Raw genomic sequence first — 19233 nt, forward strand, 5'->3', positions numbered from 1 at the left:
TCTATGTCCCACACATCTATATCTGTCAGATCTATATTCCCCTGACCTTTGACCCCTCACCTGTAGCAGGATGACCAGCAGTCTCCTGAAGTGACCTGATGTGTCTCCAGTTACATCCTCCTCCAGGTCTGCATCATACTCTGGAACACACATATTATCACAATCAGTAACTAACCCTAACCCTAACCCTAACCCTAACCCTAACCCTAACCCTAATCACAATGTCTCCAGTTACATCCTCCTCCAGGTCTGCATCATACTCTGGAACACACATATTATCACAATCAGGGAGTCTGTGTGTGTGTGTGTACCGTGTGTGTGTGTGTACCGTGTACCGTGTGTGTGTGTGTGTGTGTGTGTGTGTGTGTGTGTGTGTACCGTGTACCGTGTGTGTGTGTGTGTGTACCGTGTGTGTGTGTGTGTACCGTGTACCGTGTGTGTGTGTGTGTGTGTACCGTGTACCGTGTGTGTGTGTGTGTGTGTGTGTGTGTGTGTGTGTGTGTACCGTGTGTGTGTGTGTACCGTGTACCGTGTGTGTGTGTGTGTACCGTGTACCGTGTGTGTGTGTGTGTGTGTGTGTGTGTACCGTGTACCGTGTGTGTGTGTGTGTACCGTGTACCGTGTGTGTGTGTGTGTGTGTGTGTGTACCGTGTACCGTGTGTGTGTGTGTGTGTGTGTGTGTGTGTGTGTGTGTGTGTACCGTGTGTGTGTGTGTGTGTGTGTGTGTGTGTGTGTACCGTGTACCGTGTGTGTGTGTACCGTGTACCGTGTGTGTGTGTGTGTGTGTGTGTGTGTGTGTGTGTGTGTACCGTGTGTGTGTGTGTGTGTGTGTGTGTGTGTGTGTGTGTGTGTGTGTGTGTGTGTGTGTGTGTGTGTGTGTGTGTGTGTGTGTGTGTGTGTGTTTACCCTGGCGGTAAGCAGCAGTGATGTCCTTAATCTGCTGGGCCGTTCTAGAAGACAGGATCTCAATCAGCACCTTCTCTTCAGTCCCCGCCCCCTACACCGTGACAACAGCACACTGTCACTATGACATCGGCACACAGTCACTATGATATCAAATCGTCACTCACAGGATATGACATCACTAGACCCGGGTCAAATACCTTGATGGCGTTCCGTAGTGATGTCACATCGTAGAGGATGGGCGGAGTCATCAGAGCCACCACCAGAGTCTCAAACTTTCCCCCCAGTTCACCCTGCAGATCACCTACCAGGTCCTGGAGAGAGGAGAGAGGAGAGAGGGAGAGGAGAGAGGAGAGAGGGAGAGGAGAGAGGAGAGAGGAGATGGGGAGAGGAGAGAGGGAGAGAGGGAGGAGATGGGGAGAGGAGAGAGGTAGAGGAGAGGAGAGGATAGAGAGAGAGAGAGAGGAGGAGAGAGAGAGAGAGAGAGGAGAGGGAGAGAGGGGAGAGAGAGAGGAGAGAGGAGGGGAGAGAGGGAGAGGGAGAGGAGAGAGGTAGAGGAGAGGAGAGGAGAGAGAGAGAGAGAGAGAGGAGAGAGAGAGAGAGAGGAGAGGAGAGGGGAGAGAGGGAGAGAGGGGAGAGGGAGAGAGAGGAGAGAGGAGAGGGGAGAGAGGAGAGGAGAGCGGGAGAGGAGAGAGGAGAGGAGAGAGGAGAGAGGTAGAGGAGAGGAGAGGATAGAGAGAGAGAGAGAGAGAGAGAGAGAGAGAGAGAGAGAGAGGAGAGGGAGAGAGGGGAGAGAGAGGGGAGAGAGGAGAGGAGAGGGGAGAGAGGGAGAGGGAGAGGAGAGAGGTAGAGGAGAGGAGAGGAGAGGAGAGAGAGAGAGAGAGAGAGAGAGAGAGAGGAGAGAGAGAGAGAGAGAGAGGAGAGGAGAGGGAGAGAGGGAGAGAGGGGAGAGGGAGAGAGAGGAGAGAGGAGAGGGGAGAGAGGAGAGGAGAGCGGGAGAGGAGAGAGGAGAGAGGGAGAGGAGAGAGGGAGAGGAGAGAGGAGAGAGAGGAGAGAGGAGAGAGGAGAGAGGGGCGAGGGGAGAGGAGAGAGGGAGGGAGTTAGAGTTGACGATGCGTTCTCCTCTGTGGTTGTATTGTGGTTATGGGTTGTATTGTGGTTGTGGTTGTATTGTGGTTGTATTGTGGTTGTATTGTATTGTGGTTGTGGTTGTATTGTGGTTGTATTGTGGTTGTGGTTGTATTGTGGTTGTATTGTGGTTGTGTTGTGGTTGTATTGTGGTTGTGTTGTGGTTGTATTGTGGTTGTATTGTGGTTGTGGTTGTATTGTGGTTGTATTGTGGTTGTGGTTGTATTGTGGTTGTGTTGTGGTTGTATTGTGGTTGTATTGTGGTTGTGGTTGTATTGTGGTTGTATTGTGGTTGTGGTTGTATTGTGGTTGTGTTGTGGTTGTATTGTGGTTGTATTGTGGTTGTATTGTGGTTGTGTTGTGGTTGTATTGTGGTTGTGGTTGTATTGTGGTTGTGTTGTGGTTGTATTGTGGTTGTATTGTGGTTGTATTGTGGTTGTGTTGTGGTTGTATTGTGGTTGTATTGTGGTTGTATTGTGGTTGTATTGTGGTTGTGTTGTGGTTGTGTTGTGGTTGTGGTTGTATTGTGGTTGTATTGTGGTTGTATTGTGGTTGTGGTTGTATTGTGGTTGTATTGTGGTTGTGGTAGTATTGTGGTTGTATTGTGGTTGTATTGTGGTTGTGTTGTGGTTGTGTTGTGGTTGTATTGTGGTTGTGGTTGTATTGTGGTTGTATTGTGGTTGTGGTTGTATTGTGGTTGTGTTGTGGTTGTATTGTGGTTGTATTGTGGTTGTGGTTGTATTGTGGTTGTGTGGTTGTGGTTGTATTGTGGTTGTATTGTGGTTGTGGTTGTATTGTGGTTGTGTTGTGGTTGTGTTGTGGTTGTGGTTGTATTGTGGTTGTATTGTGGTTGTGTTGTGGTTGTATTGTGGTTGTATTGTGGTGTATTGTGGTTGTGTTGTGGTTGTGTTGTGGTTGTATTGTGGTTGTATGTTGTTGTGTTGTGGTTGTATTGTGGTTGTGTTGTGGTTGTATTGTGGTTGTGGTTGTGTTGTGGTTGTGGTTGTATTGTGGTTGTATTGTGGTTGTGTTGTGGTGGTAGTGTGGTTGTATTGTGGTTGTATTGTGGTTGTGGTTGTATTGTGGTTGTTTGTGGTTGTGTTGTGGTTGTATTGTGGTTGTATTGTGGTTGTATTGTTGTTGTGTTGTGGTTGTATTGTGGTTGTGTTGTGGTTGTGGTTGTGTTTTGGTTGTGGTTGTATTGTGGTTGTGGTTGTATTGTGGTTGTATTGTGGTTGTGTTGTGGTTGTATTGTTGTTGTGTTGTGGTTGTGTTGTGGTTGTGTTGTGGTTGTATTGTGGTTGTATTGTTGTTGTGTTGTGGTTGTATTGTGGTTGTATTGTGGTTGTGGTTGTATTGTGGTTGTGTTGTGGTTGTGGTTGTATGGTTGTGTTGTGGTTGTATTGTGGTTGTATTGTGGTTGTATTGTGGTTGTGTTGTGGTTGTGGTTGTATTGTGGTTGTATTGTGGTTGTATTGTGGTTGTATTGTGGTTGTGTTGTGGTTGTGTTCTAACCTTGCCGTGCAGGGTCTTGTATGCAGCTTTGATCTGCTGTCTCTGGCTGTTGCTACGAGACGTCAACAACTTCATGATGGAATCTTCATCAGTTCCTATGGCAACAACAAAAACCATAGTCAAATCTTTGGTGCCATGTTTTACTCACTCACTTTGCGAGGTCAGTCATAATATTCAGAGCACTGACCCAGTCCCTTCATGGCCTTGTAGAGTGTCTCTGCATCTTGGTTGGCGTTGAAGTTTCCACTGGCTCTCACACTGCCTCGACCAGCCTATCAGAGAACAGACACACAGGAGGACTCTGGGTAATGTATACTGAACAAAAATATAAAACACAACATGCAACAATTTCAAAAGATTTTACTGAGTTACAGTTCATATGAGGAAATCAGTCAATTGAAATAAATTAATTAGGCCCTAATCTATGGATTTCACATGACTGGGAATAAAGATATGCAGCTGTTGGTCACAGATACCTTTACACACACACACACACACACACACACACACACACACACACACACACACACACACACACACACACACAGAGAGAGAGACACACACACACACACACACACACACACACACACAACCTCATTAACCATGCACATAGGACTGGCTCCTCCCCTCAGCTAACAGGAGACACAGGAGAAGTCTGTGTGTGTGTGTGTGTGTGTGTCTGTGTCTGTGTCTGTGTCTGTGTCTGTGTGTGTGTGTGTGTGTGTGTGTGTGTGTGTGTGTGTGTGTGTGTGTGTGTGTGTGTGTGTGTGTGTGTGTGTGTGTGTGTGTAGTAGGCCAGTCCAGCAGTGGTCCAAGGCCAGTGATGTAAACTGAGACTGGTGGTTTTGGTAACATTGTTGTTTAGAGAGGAGAACCACGGAATGTTTCTGGAATGAGACGAACACAACAGAATCCAGGATTCTGTCTGTCCATCTGTCTGTCAGAGGAATGCCAAAAAACATCCTCCCCCCTCCCCACCCCGACACACAGCATCATGAGCTGATTGGACTCTAACGGAGAAGCTTGTGAGACTAACAAGAGAACAGGAGAGGTGCAGAGCAGACACTCAGACAGGAATGAACCAAAACAACACACCCAGTTCATATGGTTCATAATCCAGTGCATTTGGTATTCAGACCCCTTGACTTTTTACACATTTTGTTACGTTACAGCCTTATTCTAAAATTGATTAAATAAAAGCAACGTCAGCACAATAACTGTTCGTCGGTAGCTTCATGAAATGGGTTCCCATGATGGGTTTCCATGGCCGAGCAGCCACACATAAGCCTAAGCTCACCATGCGCAATGCCAAGCGTCAGCTGGAGCGGTGTAAAGCTCACCGCCATTGGACTCTGGAGCAGTGGAAACGTGTTCTCTGGAGTGATGAATCACCCTTCACCATCTGGCAGTCCGATGGACGAATCTGGGTTTGGTGGATGCCAGGAGAACGCTACCTTCCCCAATGCATAGTGGCAACTATAAAGTTTGGTGGAGGAGGAGTAATGGTCTGGGGCTGTTTTCATGGTTCGGGCCCCTTAGTTCCAGTGAAGGGAGATCTTAACGCTACAACATACAATGACATTCTAGACATTCTAGACGATTCTGTGCTTCCAACTTTGTGGCAACAGTTTGGGGAAGGCCCTTTCCTGTTTCAGCAGGACAATGCCCCTGTGCACAAAGCGAGGTCCATACAGAAATGGTTTGTTGAGATCGGTGTGGAAGAACTTGACTGGCGTGAACAAATCCCTGACTTCAACCCCATCCAACACCTTTGGGATGAATTGGAACGCCGACTGCGAGCCAGGCCTAATTGCCCAACATCAGTGCCCGCGACCTCACTAATGCTCTTGTGGCTGAATGGAAGCAAGTCCCCCGCAGCAATGTGTGTTCCAACATCTAGTGGAAAGCCTTCCCAGAAGAGTGGAGGCTGTTATAGCAGCAAAGAGAACACCATAGTCTAAACAGAGAGAGGAGAGAGATAGAGCTAGATAGATTGATAGGACCATCCCTTGGGACCGTCAGGTGACGTCCCCAAAAGGTCCTGACATGGTCCTCAGCGACGTCCTGGTAACTTCCAGGGAACTAGAACGTTCCCTTGGGACCATCATGAAACGTCCCCTTGTGGCCATTGAACGTCCATAGATAACATCCTAACAGAACCTAATATAAACCTTTTCACAACGTTCCCTTGGGACCATCATACATTTTACATTTACATTGTAGTCATTTAGCAGACGCTCTTATACAGTTAGTGCATACATTATTTTATATTTTTCATATTGGCCCCCCCGTGGGAATCGAACCCACAACCCTGGCGTTGCAAACACCATGCTCTACCAACTGAGCTACATCCCTATCATGCGACTTCCCCTTGACCATCATGAAAACGTCCCCTTGTGGCCATTGAACGTCCCATAGATAACATCCTAACAGAACCAAATATAAACCTTTTCATAACGTTCCCTAATGGACATCAAATTACCAAACCGGGACCTGTACTGAACATCCTCTAATGGTCCTGGGGTTAACATCATGTTTTAATATTCCTAGAATGGGATAACTTCTTGCTGAAACCCTTCAAGGGACCTAATGGCAACGTCACCGAATGTCCTTAGGACGTCTCCCCTGTTTGCTGGGAACCCAGTTGTAGACTGAACTGAATGATACCACAGAGAGGGACGTGACGCGAGAGCCATATCTCTGCCCAAAATCTCTTCACATTAAGCAGATCCTTAATTATTAAGCAGGTGAGGAGTTTTTGTATGGGGGCAAATGAGTGTCGAATTGTCAAGGTAAACATGAATTGCTATTTTGATACAGTGGCTTGCGAAAATATTCACCTCCCTTGGCATTTTTCCTATTTTGTTACCTTACAACCTGGAATTAAAATTGATTTTTGGGGGTTTGTATCATTTGATTTACACAACATGCCTACCGCTTTAAAGATGCAAAATATTTTTTGGGGTGAAACAAACAAGAAATAAGACAAAAAAACAGAAAACTTGAGCGTGCATAACTATTCACCCCCCCAAAGTCAATACTTTGTAGAGCCACCTTTTGCAGCAATTACAGCTGCAAGTCTCTTGGGGTATGTCTCTATAAGCTTGGCACATCTAGCCACTGGGATTTTTGCCCATTCTTCAAGGCAAAACTGCTCCAGCTCCTTCAAGTTGGATGGGTTCCGCTGGTGTACAGCAATCTTTAAGTCATACCACAGATTCTCAATTGGATTGAGGTCTGGGCTTTGACTAGGCCATTCCAAGACATTTAAATGTTTCCCCGTAAACCACTCGAATGTTGCTTTAGCAGTATGCTTAGGGTCATTGTCCTGCTGGAAGGTGAACCGCCGTCCCAGTCTCAAATCTCTGGAAGACTGAAACAGGTTTCCCTCAAGAATTTCCTTGTATTTAGCGGCATCCATCATTCCTTCAATTCTGGACAGTTTCCCAGTCCCTGCCAATGAAAAACATTAATTGGTGTTCTCGGGGTGATGAGAGGTGTTGGGTTTGCGCCAGACATAGCGTTTTCCTTGATGGCCAAAAATCTCAATTTTAGTCTCATCTGACCAGAGTACCTTCTTCCATATGTTTGGGGAGTCTCCCACATGCCTTTTGGCGAACACCAAACATTTTTTCTTATTTTTTTCTTTAAGCAATGGCTTTTTTTCTGGCCACTCTTCCGTAAAGCCCAGCTCTGTGGAGTGTATGGCTTAAAGTGGTCCTATGGACAGATACTCCAATCTCCGCTGTGGAGCTTTGCAGCTCCTTCAGGGTTATCTTTGGTGTCTTTGTTGCCTCTCTGATTAATGCCCTCCTTGCCTAGTCCGTGAGTTTTGGTGGGCGACCCTCTCTTGGCAGGTTTGTTGTGGTGCCATATTCTTTCCATTTTTTAATAATGGATTTAATGGTGCTCCGTGGGATGTTCAAAGTTTCAGATTTTTTTAAATAACCCAACCGTGATCTGTACTTCTCCACAACTTTGTCCCTGACCTGTTTGGAGAGCTCCTTGATCTTCATGGTGCCTCTTGCTTGGTGGTGCCACTTGCTTAGTGGTGTTGCAGACTCTGGGGCCTTTCAGAACAGGTGTATATATTCTGAGATCATGTGACATATCACATGACACTTAGATTGCACACAGGTGGACTTTATTTAACTAATTATGTGACTTCTGAAGGTAATTGGTTGCACCATATCTTATTTAGGGGCTTCATAGCAAAGGGGGTGAACACATATGCACGCACCACTTTTCATTTCACTTCACCAATTTGGACTATTTTGTGTATGTCCATTACATGAAATCCAAATAAAAATCCATTTAAATTACAGGTTGTAATGCAACGAAATAGGAAAAACGCCAAGGGGGATTAAAAACTTTTGCAAGGCACTGTACGTGAGGACTATTTGATCTAATATACGTTTTTTAATGCTTAGGTTGATACTGTATTTAAGTGTGATGCCATGTGAGATCCGGCAACTTTGAGAAAAAACTACTTATATCCCAGTTGTTCCTGTTGAAATTCAAGACGCGCTATGCATATTCATAAGGTCGATGAATTTGAAATACCTTCGACGTAGAATCCAGGCGGTTGACGACAACACCCCTCATCGAATATTCAACACCCCTCATCGAATATTCAACACCCCTCATCTTTATATGGGAGTTGTGCCTGTTATTCACACACCCATCTGCCCTCTCATTGGCTAGAATGGTCCCACCTGATCTTGCCTCCTCCCGCCTGCCTTCCATCTTTAAGGACGTGTATATCCGTTATTAGAGCGGTCACTCAACCATCTTATTCATATAATGGATCATCTTTGACCCTTCTTTGAAGGTCATAGGGGTGGTGTGGGCGCTGGTACGCGCTGCCTGAACACAGCCTGACATGAGTCTGGGTCCATCTCCACTCTGTAAGGTCATAGGGGTGGTGTGGGCTCAGGTACGCGCTGCCTGAACACAGCCTGACAAGAGTCTGGGTCCATCTCCACTCTGTAAGGTCAAGGCATGGTCAATAACAGTCTGGTTCCATCTCTACTCTGTAAGGTCAAGGCATGGTCAATAACAGTCTGGTTCCATCTCCACTCTGTAAGGTCAAGGCATGGTCAATAACAGTCTGGTTCCATCTCCACTCTGTAAGGTCAAGGTGTCCTGGTCAATAACAGTCTGGTTCCATCTCCACTCTGTAAGGTCATAGGGGTGGTGTGGGCGCTGGTACGCGCTGCCTCAACACAGCCTGACATGAGTCTGGGTCCATCTCCACTCTGTAAGGTCAAGGCATGGTCAATAACAGTCTGGTTCCATCTCTACTCTGTAAGGTCAAGGCATGGTCAATAACAGTCTGGTTCCATCTCCACTCTGTAAGGTCAAGGCATGGTCAATAACAGTCTGGTTCCATCTCCACTCTGTAAGGTCAAGGTGTCCTGGTCAATAACAGTCTGGTTCCATCTCCACTCTGTAAGGTCAAGGCATGGTCAATAACAGTCTGGTTCCATCTCTACTCTGTAAGGTCAAGGCATGGTCAATAACAGTCTGGTTCCATCTCCACTCTGTAAGGTCAAGGCATGGTCAATAACAGTCTGGTTCCATCTCCACTCTGTAAGGTCAAGGCATGGTCAATAACAGTCTGGGTCCATCTCCACTCTGTAAGGTCATAGGGGTGGTGTGGGCTCAGGTACGCGCTGCCTCAACACAGCCTGACATGAGTCTGGGTCCATCTCCACTCTGTAAGGTCAAGGCATGGTCAATAACAGTCTGGTTCCATCTCCACTCTGTAAGGTCAAGGCATGGTCAATAACAGTCTGGTTCCATCTCCACTCTGTAAGGTCAAGGTGTCCTGGTCAATAACAGTCTGGTTCCATCTCCACTCTGTAAGGTCAAGGCATGGTCAATAACAGTCTGGTTCCATCTCCACTCTGTAAGGTCAAGGCATGGTCAATAACAGTCTGGTTCCATCTCCACTCTGTAAGGTCAAGGCATGGTCAATAACAGTCTGGTTCCATCTCCACTCTGTAAGGTCAAGGCATGGTCAATAACAGTCTGGTTCCATCTCCACTCTGTAAGGTCAAGGTGTCCTGGTCAATAACAGTCTGGTTCCATCTCCACTCTGTAAGGTCAAAGTGTCCTGGTCAATAACAGTCTGGTTCCATCTCCACTCTGTAAGGTCAAGGCATGGTCAATAACAGTCTGGTTCCATCTCCACTCTGTAAGGTCAAGGCATGGTCAATAACAGTCTGGTTCCATCTCTACTCTGTAAGGTCAAGGCATGGTCAATAACAGTCTGGTTCCATCTCCACTCTGTAAGGTCAAGGCATGGTCAATAACAGTCTGGTTCCATCTCCACTCTGTAAGGTCAAGGCATGGTCAATAACAGTCTGGTTCCATCTCCACTCTGTAAGGTCAAGGTGTCCTGGTCAATAACAGTCTGGTTCCATCTCCACTCTGTAAGGTCAAAGTGTCCTGGTCAATAACAGTCTGGTTCCATCTCCACTCTGTAAGGTCAAGGCATGGTCAATAACAGTCTGGTTCCATCTCCACTCTGTAAGGTCAAGGCATGGTCAATAACAGTCTGGTTCCATCTCTACTCTGTAAGGTCAAAGTGTCCTGGTCAATAACAGTCTGGTTCCATCTCCACTCTGTAAGGTCAAGGTGTCCTGGTCAATAACAGTCTGGTTCCATCTCCACTCTGTAAGGTCAAAGTGTCCTGGTCAATAACAGTCTGGTTCCATCTCCACTCTGTAAGGTCAAAGTGTCCTGGTCAATAACAGTCTGGTTCCATCTCCACTCTGTAAGGTCAAGGCATGGTCAATAACAGTCTGGTTCCATCTCTACTCTGTAAGGTCAAGGCATGGTCAATAACAGTCTGGTTCCATCTCCACTCTGTAAGGTCAAGGCATGGTCAATAACAGTCTGGTTCCATCTCCACTCTGTAAGGTCAAGGCATGGTCAATAACAGTCTGGTTCCATCTCCACTCTGTAAGGTCAAGGCATGGTCAATAACAGTCTGGTTCCATCTCTACTCTGTAAGGTCAAGGCATGGTCAATAACAGTCTGGTTCCATCTCTACTCTGTAAGGTCAAGGCATGGTCAATAACAGTCTGGTTCCATCTCCACTCTGTAAGGTCAAGGCATGGTCAATAACAGTCTGGTTCCATCTCCACTCTGTAAGGTCAAGGCATGGTCAATAACAGTCTGGTTCCATCTCCACTCTGTAAGGTCAAGGTGTCCTGGTCAATAACAGTCTGGTTCCATCTCTACTCTGTAAGGTCAAGGCATGGTCAATAACAGTCTGGTTCCATCTCCACTCTGTAAGGTCAAGGCATGGTCAATAACAGTCTGGTTCCATCTCCACTCTGTAAGGTCAAAGTGTCCTGGTCAATAACAGTCTGGTTCCATCTCCACTCTGTAAGGTCAAGGTGTCCTGGTCAATAACAGTCTGGTTCCATCTCTACTCTGTAAGGTCAAGGCATGGTCAATAACAGTCTGGTTCCATCTCCACTCTGTAAGGTCAAGGCATGGTCAATAACAGTCTGGTTCCATCTCCACTCTGTAAGGTCAAGGCATGGTCAATAACAGTCTGGTTCCATCTCCACTCTGTAAGGTCAAGGCATGGTCAATAACAGTCTGGTTCCATCTCTACTCTGTAAGGTCAAGGTGTCCTGGTCAATAACAGTCTGGTTCCATCTCCACTCTGTAAGGTCAAGGTGTCCTGGTCAATAACAGTCTGGTTCCATCTCCACTCTGTAAGGTCAAGGCATGGTCAATAACAGTCTGGTTCCATCTCCACTCTGTAAGGTCAAGGCATGGTCAATAACAGTCTGGTTCCATCTCCACTCTGTAAGGTCAAGGTGTCCTGGTCAATAACAGTCTGGTTCCATCTCCACTCTGTAAGGTCAAGGCATGGTCAATAACAGTCTGGTTCCATCTCCACTCTGTAAGGTCAAGGCATGGTCAATAACAGTCTGGTTCCATCTCCACTCTGTAAGGTCAAGGCATGGTCAATAACAGTCTGGTTCCATCTCCACTCTGTAAGGTCAAGGCATGGTCAATAACAGTCTGGTTCCATCTCCACTCTGTAAGGTCAAGGTGTCCTGGTCAATAACAGTCTGGTTCCATCTCCACTCTGTAAGGTCAAGGCATGGTCAATAACAGTCTGGTTCCATCTCCACTCTGTAAGGTCAAGGCATGGTCAATAACAGTCTGGTTCCATCTCCACTCTGTAAGGTCAAAGTGTCCTGGTCAATAACAGTCTGGTTCCATCTCCACTCTGTAAGGTCAAAGTGTCCTGGTCAATAACAGTCTGGTTCCATCTCTACTCTGTAAGGTCAAGGCATGGTCAATAACAGTCTGGTTCCATCTCCACTCTGTAAGGTCAAGGCATGGTCAATAACAGTCTGGTTCCATCTCCACTCTGTAAGGTCAAGGCATGGTCAATAACAGTCTGGCTACATCTCTACTCTGTAAGGTCAAGGCATGGTCAATAACAGTCTGGTTCCATCTCCACTCTGTAAGGTCAAGGTGTCCTGGTCAATAACAGTCTGGTTCCATCTCCACTCTGTAAGGTCAAGGCATGGTCAATAACAGTCTGGTTCCATCTCCACTCTGTAAGGTCAAAGTGTCCTGGTCAATAACAGTCTGGTTCCATCTCCACTCTGTAAGGTCAAGGTGTCCTGGTCAATAACAGTCTGGTTCCATCTCCACTCTGTAAGGTCAAGGTGTCCTGGTCAATAACAGTCTGGTTCCATCTCCACTCTGTAAGGTCAAAGTGTCCTGGTCAATAACAGTCTGGTTCCATCTCCACTCTGTAAGGTCAAGGTGTCCTGGTCAATAACAGTCTGGTTCCATCTCTACTCTGTAAGGTCAAGGCATGGTCAATAACAGTCTGGTTCCATCTCTACTCTGTAAGGTCAAGGCATGGTCAATAACAGTCTGGTTCCATCTCCACTCTGTAAGGTCAAGGCATGGTCAATAACAGTCTGGTTCCATCTCCACTCTGTAAGGTCAAGGCATGGTCAATAACAGTCTGGTTCCATCTCCACTCTGTAAGGTCAAAGTGTCCTGGTCAATAACAGTCTGGTTCCATCTCCACTCTGTAAGGTCAAGGCATGGTCAATAACAGTCTGGTTCCATCTCCACTCTGTAAGGTCAAGGTGTCCTGGTCAATAACAGTCTGGTTCCATCTCCACTCTGTAAGGTCAAGGCATGGTCAATAACAGTCTGGTTCCATCTCCACTCTGTAAGGTCAAAGTGTCCTGGTCAATAACAGTCTGGTTCCATCTCCACTCTGTAAGGTCAAGGCATGGTCAATAACAGTCTGGTTCCATCTCCACTCTGTAAGGTCAAGGTGTCCTGGTCAATAACAGTCTGGTTCCATCTCTACTCTGTAAGGTCAAGGCATGGTCAATAACAGTCTGGTTCCATCTCCACTCTGTAAGGTCAAGGCATGGTCAATAACAGTCTGGTTCCATCTCCACTCTGTAAGGTCAAAGTGTCCTGGTCAATAACAGTCTGGTTCCATCTCCACTCTGTAAGGTCAAGGTGTCCTGGTCAATAACAGCCTGGTTCCATCTCTACTCTGTAAGGTCAAGGTGTCCTGGTCAATAACAGCCTGGTTCCATCTCCACTCTGTAAGGTCAAAGTGTCCTGGTCAATAACAGTCTGGTTCCATCTCCACTCTGTAAGGTCAAAGTGTCCTGGTCAATAACAGTCTGGTTCCATCTCCACTCTGTAAGGTCAAGGCATGGTCAATAACAGTCTGGTTCCATCTCCACTCTGTAAGGTCAAGGCATGGTCAATAACAGTCTGGTTCCATCTCCACTCTGTAAGGTCAAGGCATGGTCAATAACAGTCTGGTTCCATCTCCACTCTGTAAGGTCAAGGCATGGTCAATAACAGTCTGGGTCCATCTCCACTCTGTAAGGTCAAGGTGTCCTGGTCAATAACAGTCTGGTTCCATCTCCACTCTGTAAGGTCAAGGTGTCCTGGTCAATAACAGTCTGGTTCCATCTCCACTCTGTAAGGTCAAGGCATGGTCAATAACAGTCTGGTTCCATCTCCACTCTGTAAGGTCAAGGCATGGTCAATAACAGTCTGGTTCCATCTCTACTCTGTAAGGTCAAGGCATGGTCAATAACAGTCTGGTTCCATCTCCACTCTGTAAGGTCAAGGTGTCCTGGTCAATAACAGTCTGGTTCCATCTCCACTCTGTAAGGTCAAGGCATGGTCAATAACAGTCTGGTTCCATCTCCACTCTGTAAGGTCAAGGCATGGTCAATAACAGTCTGGTTCCATCTCCACTCTGTAAGGTCAAGGCATGGTCAATAACAGTCTGGTTCCATCTCCACTCTGTAAGGTCAAGGCATGGTCAATAACAGTCTGGTTCCATCTCCACTCTGTAAGGTCAAGGCATGGTCAATAACAGTCTGGTTCCATCTCCACTCTGTAAGGTCAAGGCATGGTCAATAACAGTCTGGTTCCATCTCCACTCTGTAAGGTCAAGGCATGGTCAATAACAGTCTGGTTCCATCTCCACTCTGTAAGGTCAAGGTGTCCTGGTCAATAACAGTCTGGTTCCATCTCCACTCTGTAAGGTCAAGGTGTCCTGGTCAATAACAGTCTGGTTCCATCTCCACTCTGTAAGGTCAAGGTGTCCTGGTCAATAACAGCCTGGTTCCATCTCTACTCTGTAAGGTCAAGGCATGGTCAATAACAGTCTGGGTCCATCTCCACTCTGTAAGGTCAAGGCATGGTCAATAACAGTCTGGTTCCATCTCCACTCTGTAAGGTCAAGGCATGGTCAATAACAGTCTGGTTCCATCTCCACTCTGTAAGGTCAAGGCATGGTCAATAACAGTCTGGTTCCATCTCCACTCTGTAAGGTCAAGGCATGGTCAATAACAGTCTGGTTCCATCTCCACTCTGTAAGGTCAAGGTGTCCTGGTCAATAACAGTCTGGTTCCATCTCCACTCTGTAAGGTCAAGGCATGGTCAATAACAGTCTGGTTCCATCTCCACTCTGTAAGGTCAAGGCATGGTCAATAACAGTCTGGTTCCATCTCCACTCTGTAAGGTCAAGGCATGGTCAATAACAGTCTGGTTCCATCTCCACTCTGTAAGGTCAAGGCATGGTCAATAACAGTCTGGTTCCATCTCCACTCTGTAAGGTCAAAGTGTCCTGGTCAATAACAGTCTGGTTCCATCTCCACTCTGTAAGGTCAAAGTGTCCTGGTCAATAACAGTCTGGTTCCATCTCCACTCTGTAAGGTCAAGGCATGGTCAATAACAGTCTGGTTCCATCTCCACTCTGTAAGGTCAAGGCATGGTCAATAACAGTCTGGTTCCATCTCCACTCTGTAAGGTCAAGGCATGGTCAATAACAGTCTGGTTCCATCTCCACTCTGTAAGGTCAAGGCATGGTCAATAACAGTCTGGTTCCATCTCCACTCTGTAAGGTCAAGGCATGGTCAATAACAGTCTGGTTCCATCTCCACTCTGTAAGGTCAAGGTGTCCTGGTCAATAACAGTCTGGTTCCATCTCTACTCTGTAAGGTCAAGGCATGGTCAATAACAGTCTGGTTCCATCTCCACTCTGTAAGGTCAAGGCATGGTCAATAACAGTCTGGTTCCATCTCCACTCTGTAAGGTCAAGGCATGGTCAATAACAGTCTGGTTCCATCTCCACTCTGTAAGGTCAAGGCATGGTCAATAACAGTCTGGTTCCATCTCTACTCTGTAAGGTCAAGGCATGGTCAATAACAGTCTGGTTCCATCTCCACTCTGTAAGGTCAAGGCATGGTCAATAACAGTCTGGTTCCATCTCCACTCTGTAAGGTCAAGGCATGGTCAATAACAGTCTGGTTCCATCTCCACTCTGTAAGGTCAAGGCATGGTCAATAACAGTCTGGTTCCATCTCCACTCTGTAAGGTCAAGGCATGGTCAATAACAGTCTGGTTCCATCTCCACTCTGTAAGGTCAAGGCATGGTCAATAACAGTCTGGTTCCATCTCCACTCTGTAAGGTCAAGGCATGGTCAATAACAGTCTGGTTCCATCTCTACTCTGTAAGGTCAAGGTGTCCTGGTCAATAACAGTCTGGGTCCATCTCCACTCTGTAAGGTCAAGGCATGGTCAATAACAGTCTGGTTCCATCTCCACTCTGTAAGGTCAAGGCATGGTCAATAACAGTCTGGGTCCATCTCCACTCTGTAAGGTCAAGGTGTCCTGGTCAATAACAGTCTGGTTCCATCTCCACTCTGTAAGGTCAAGGCATGGTCAATAACAGTCTGGTTCCATCCCCACTCTGTAAGGTCAAGGCATGGTCAATAACAGTCTGGTTCCATCTCCACTCTGTAAGGTCAAGGCATGGTCAATAACAGTCTGGTTCCATCTCCACTCTGTAAGGTCAAGGTGTCCTGGTCAATAACAGTCTGGTTCCATCTCCACTCTGTAAGGTCAAGGCATGGTCAATAACAGTCTGGTTCCATCTCCACTCTGTAAGGTCAAAGTGTCCTGGTCAATAACAGTCTGGTTCCATCTCCACTCTGTAAGGTCAAGGCATGGTCAATAACAGTCTGGTTCCATCTCCACTCTGTAAGGTCAAGGCATGGTCAATAACAGTCTGGTTCCATCTCCACTCTGTAAGGTCAAAGTGTCCTGGTCAATAACAGTCTGGTTCCATCTCCACTCTGTAAGGTCAAGGCATGGTCAATAACAGTCTGGTTCCATCTCCACTCTGTAAGGTCAAGGCATGGTCAATAACAGTCTGGTTCCATCTCCACTCTGTAAGGTCAAGGCATGGTCAATAACAGTCTGGTTCCATCTCCACTCTGTAAGGTCAAGGTGTCCTGGTCAATAACAGTCTGGTTCCATCTCCACTCTGTAAGGTCAAGGCATGGTCAATAACAGTCTGGTTCCATCACCACTCTGTAAGGTCAAGGCATGGTCAATAACAGTCTGGTTCCATCTCCACTCTGTAAGGTCAAGGCATGGTCAATAACAGTCTGGTTCCATCTCTACTCTGTAAGGTCAAGGCATGGTCAATAACAGTCTGGTTCCATCTCTACTCTGTAAGGTCAAGGCATGGTCAATAACAGTCTGGGTCCATCTCTACTCTGTAAGGTCAAAGTGTCCTGGTCAATCCTGGGATAAGGAGGAGTGAAACAATGGAAGGTCACAATGGAAGGTCACAATGGAAGGTCACAATGGAAGGTCAGGGTCTGGCTTTAGTTACTAAAATAACTGTATCTCTGTAGAGTTCTGTCAGAGAACATCATAGTCTAAACTAACTGTATCTCTGTAGAGTTCTGTCAGAGAACATCATAGTCTAAACTAACTGTATCTCTGTAGAGTTCTGTCAGAGAACATCATAGTCTAAACTAACTGTATCTCTGTAGAGTTCTGTCAGAGAACATCATAGTCTAAACTAACTGTATCTCTGTAGAGTTCTGTCAGAGAACATCATAGTCTAAACTAACTGGATCTCTGTAGAGTTCTGTCAGAGAACATCATAGTCTAAACTAACTGGATCTCTGTAGAGTTCTGTCAGAGAACATCATAGTCTAAACTAACTGTATCTCTGTAGAGTTCTGTCAGAGAACATCATAGTCTAAACTAACTGTATCTCTGTAGAGTTCTGTCAGAGAACATCATAGTCTAAACTAACTGTATCTCTGTAGAGTTTTGTCAGAGAACATCTGAGTAATTACAATAGTAACAGTGGTGGTGCTATTTTTTTAGGTGAGGGAGTGCCTTTTTTTTATGACATCATAATTTCCTCAATCAAAGCTTGTACCGACAGATGTAGCCAACAGGTGAAACTTCCAAACTGCATCTCAATGCCAATCATTTGATTGATCTCAATCAGTTTCATGGGAAAATGCATTTAGATCTTCTTGAATTACTATTATATTCGAGACGTGTACTCAAAGCATGCACGGACCAACTGGCAAGTGTCTTCACTGACATTTTCAACCTCTCCCTGACCGAGTCTGTAAATACATGTTTCAAGCAGACCACCATAGTGAGATGGAACAGAGTTCCATGCAATAATGGCTCTATATAATACTGTAAGCTTTCTTGAATTTGTTCTGGATTTGGGGACTGTGAAAAGACCCCTGGTGGCATGTCTGTTAGGCTGTGTGTGTCAGAGCTGTGTGTAAGTTGACTATGCAAACAATTTGGGATTTTCAACACATGAATGTTTCCTATAAAAATAAGAAGTGATGCAGTCAGTCTCTCCTCAACTCTTAGCCAAGAGAGACTGGCATGCATAGTATTTATATCAGCCCTCTGATTACAATGAAGAGCAAGACGTGCCGCTCTGTTCTGGGCCAGCTGCAGCTTAACTAGGTCTTTCTTTGCAGCACTCGACCACATGACTGGACCATAATCAAGATAAGGCAAAACTAGAGCCTGCAGGACTTGCTTTGTGGAGTGTGGTGTCAAAAAAGCAGAGCATCTCTTTATTACGGACAGACCTCTCCCAATCTTAACAACCATTGAATCTATATGTTTTGACCATGACAGTTTACAATCTAAGGTAACGCCTAGTAATTTAGTCTCCTCAACTTGTTCAACAGCCACACCATTCATTACCAGATTCAGCTGAATGTCTAGAACTTAGGGAATGATTTGTACCAAATACAACGCTCTTAGTTTTAGAGATGTTCAGGACCAGTTCATTAGTGGCCACCCATTCCAAAACAGACTGCAACTCTTTGTTAAGGGTTTCGGTGACTTCATTAGCTGTGGTTGCTGATGCGTATATGGTTGAATCATCAGCATACATGGACACACATGCTTTGTTTAATGCCAGTGGCAGGTCATTGGTAAAAAGAGAAAAGAGAAGAGGGCCTAGAGAGCTGCCCTGTGGTACACCACACTTTACATGTTTGACATTAGAGAAGCTTCCATAAAAATAAAAATAATTTGAGTTCTATTAGATAAATAGCTCTGAATCCACAATACGGAAGAAGTTGAAAAGCCAACAACAAGCTATGGGGCGATGATGTTAAAGAAGTTGAAAAGCCAACAACAAGCTATGGGGCGACGATGTTAAAGAAGTTGAACCAACTTGTGGTGCTGATGGATAGCTCTGTCATTTGTCCAGTTCAGGAACAAAACAACAATAATTTACACTATAGTCTAATAGGGCCTACGACTACGTGGTATACAGTAGCTATTGGTAGACTATAGTCTAATAGGCCTACGACTACGTGGTATACAGTAGCTATGGGTAGGCTATAGTCTAATAGGGCCTACGACTACGTGGTATACAGTAGCTATTGGTAGACTATAGTCTAATAGGGCCTACGACTACGTGGTATACAGTAGCTATTGGTAGACTATAGTCTAATAGGGCCTACGACTACATGGTATACAGTAGCTATTGGTAGACTATAGTCTAATAGGGCCTACGACTACGTGGTATACAGTAGCTATTGGTAGGCTATAGTCTAATAGGGCCTACGACTACGTGGTATACAGTAGCTATTGGTAGGCTATAGTCTAATAGGCCTACGACTACGTGGTATACAGTAGCTATTGGTAGACTATAGTCTAATAGGCCTACGACTACGTGGTATACAGTAGCTATTGGTAGACTATAGTCTAATAGGACCTACGACTACGTGGTATACAGTAGCAATTGGTAGGCTATAGTCTAATAGGCCTACGACTACGTGGTATACAGTAGCT

General features: G+C 45.8%; 1 protein-coding gene across 1 annotated transcript in view; it reads right to left on the minus strand.

Moving 5' to 3' along the window:
* Window positions 1–60: 60 nt before the first annotated feature.
* Window positions 61–19233, minus strand: part of LOC311125687 (annexin A5-like) — a gene marked incomplete at its 3' end in the record, with an annotated part of 40509 nt that continues 21336 nt past the window's right edge. Inside the window, exons 3-7 of the mRNA XM_084199720.1 lie at window positions 3734–3818; window positions 3547–3641; window positions 1104–1217; window positions 907–997; window positions 61–140 (exon numbers count right to left, since the gene is read on the minus strand). Of these exons, the coding sequence (XP_084055846.1) occupies window positions 61–140; window positions 907–997; window positions 1104–1217; window positions 3547–3641; window positions 3734–3818 (465 nt within the window). The remainder of the gene's footprint in view (window positions 141–906; window positions 998–1103; window positions 1218–3546; window positions 3642–3733; window positions 3819–19233) is intronic.

This window comes from Coregonus lavaretus (genome assembly GCF_964263955.1).
Source record: "Coregonus lavaretus genome assembly, contig: HAP1_SCAFFOLD_1808, whole genome shotgun sequence".
Lineage (NCBI taxonomy): Eukaryota > Metazoa > Chordata > Actinopteri > Salmoniformes > Salmonidae > Coregonus > Coregonus lavaretus.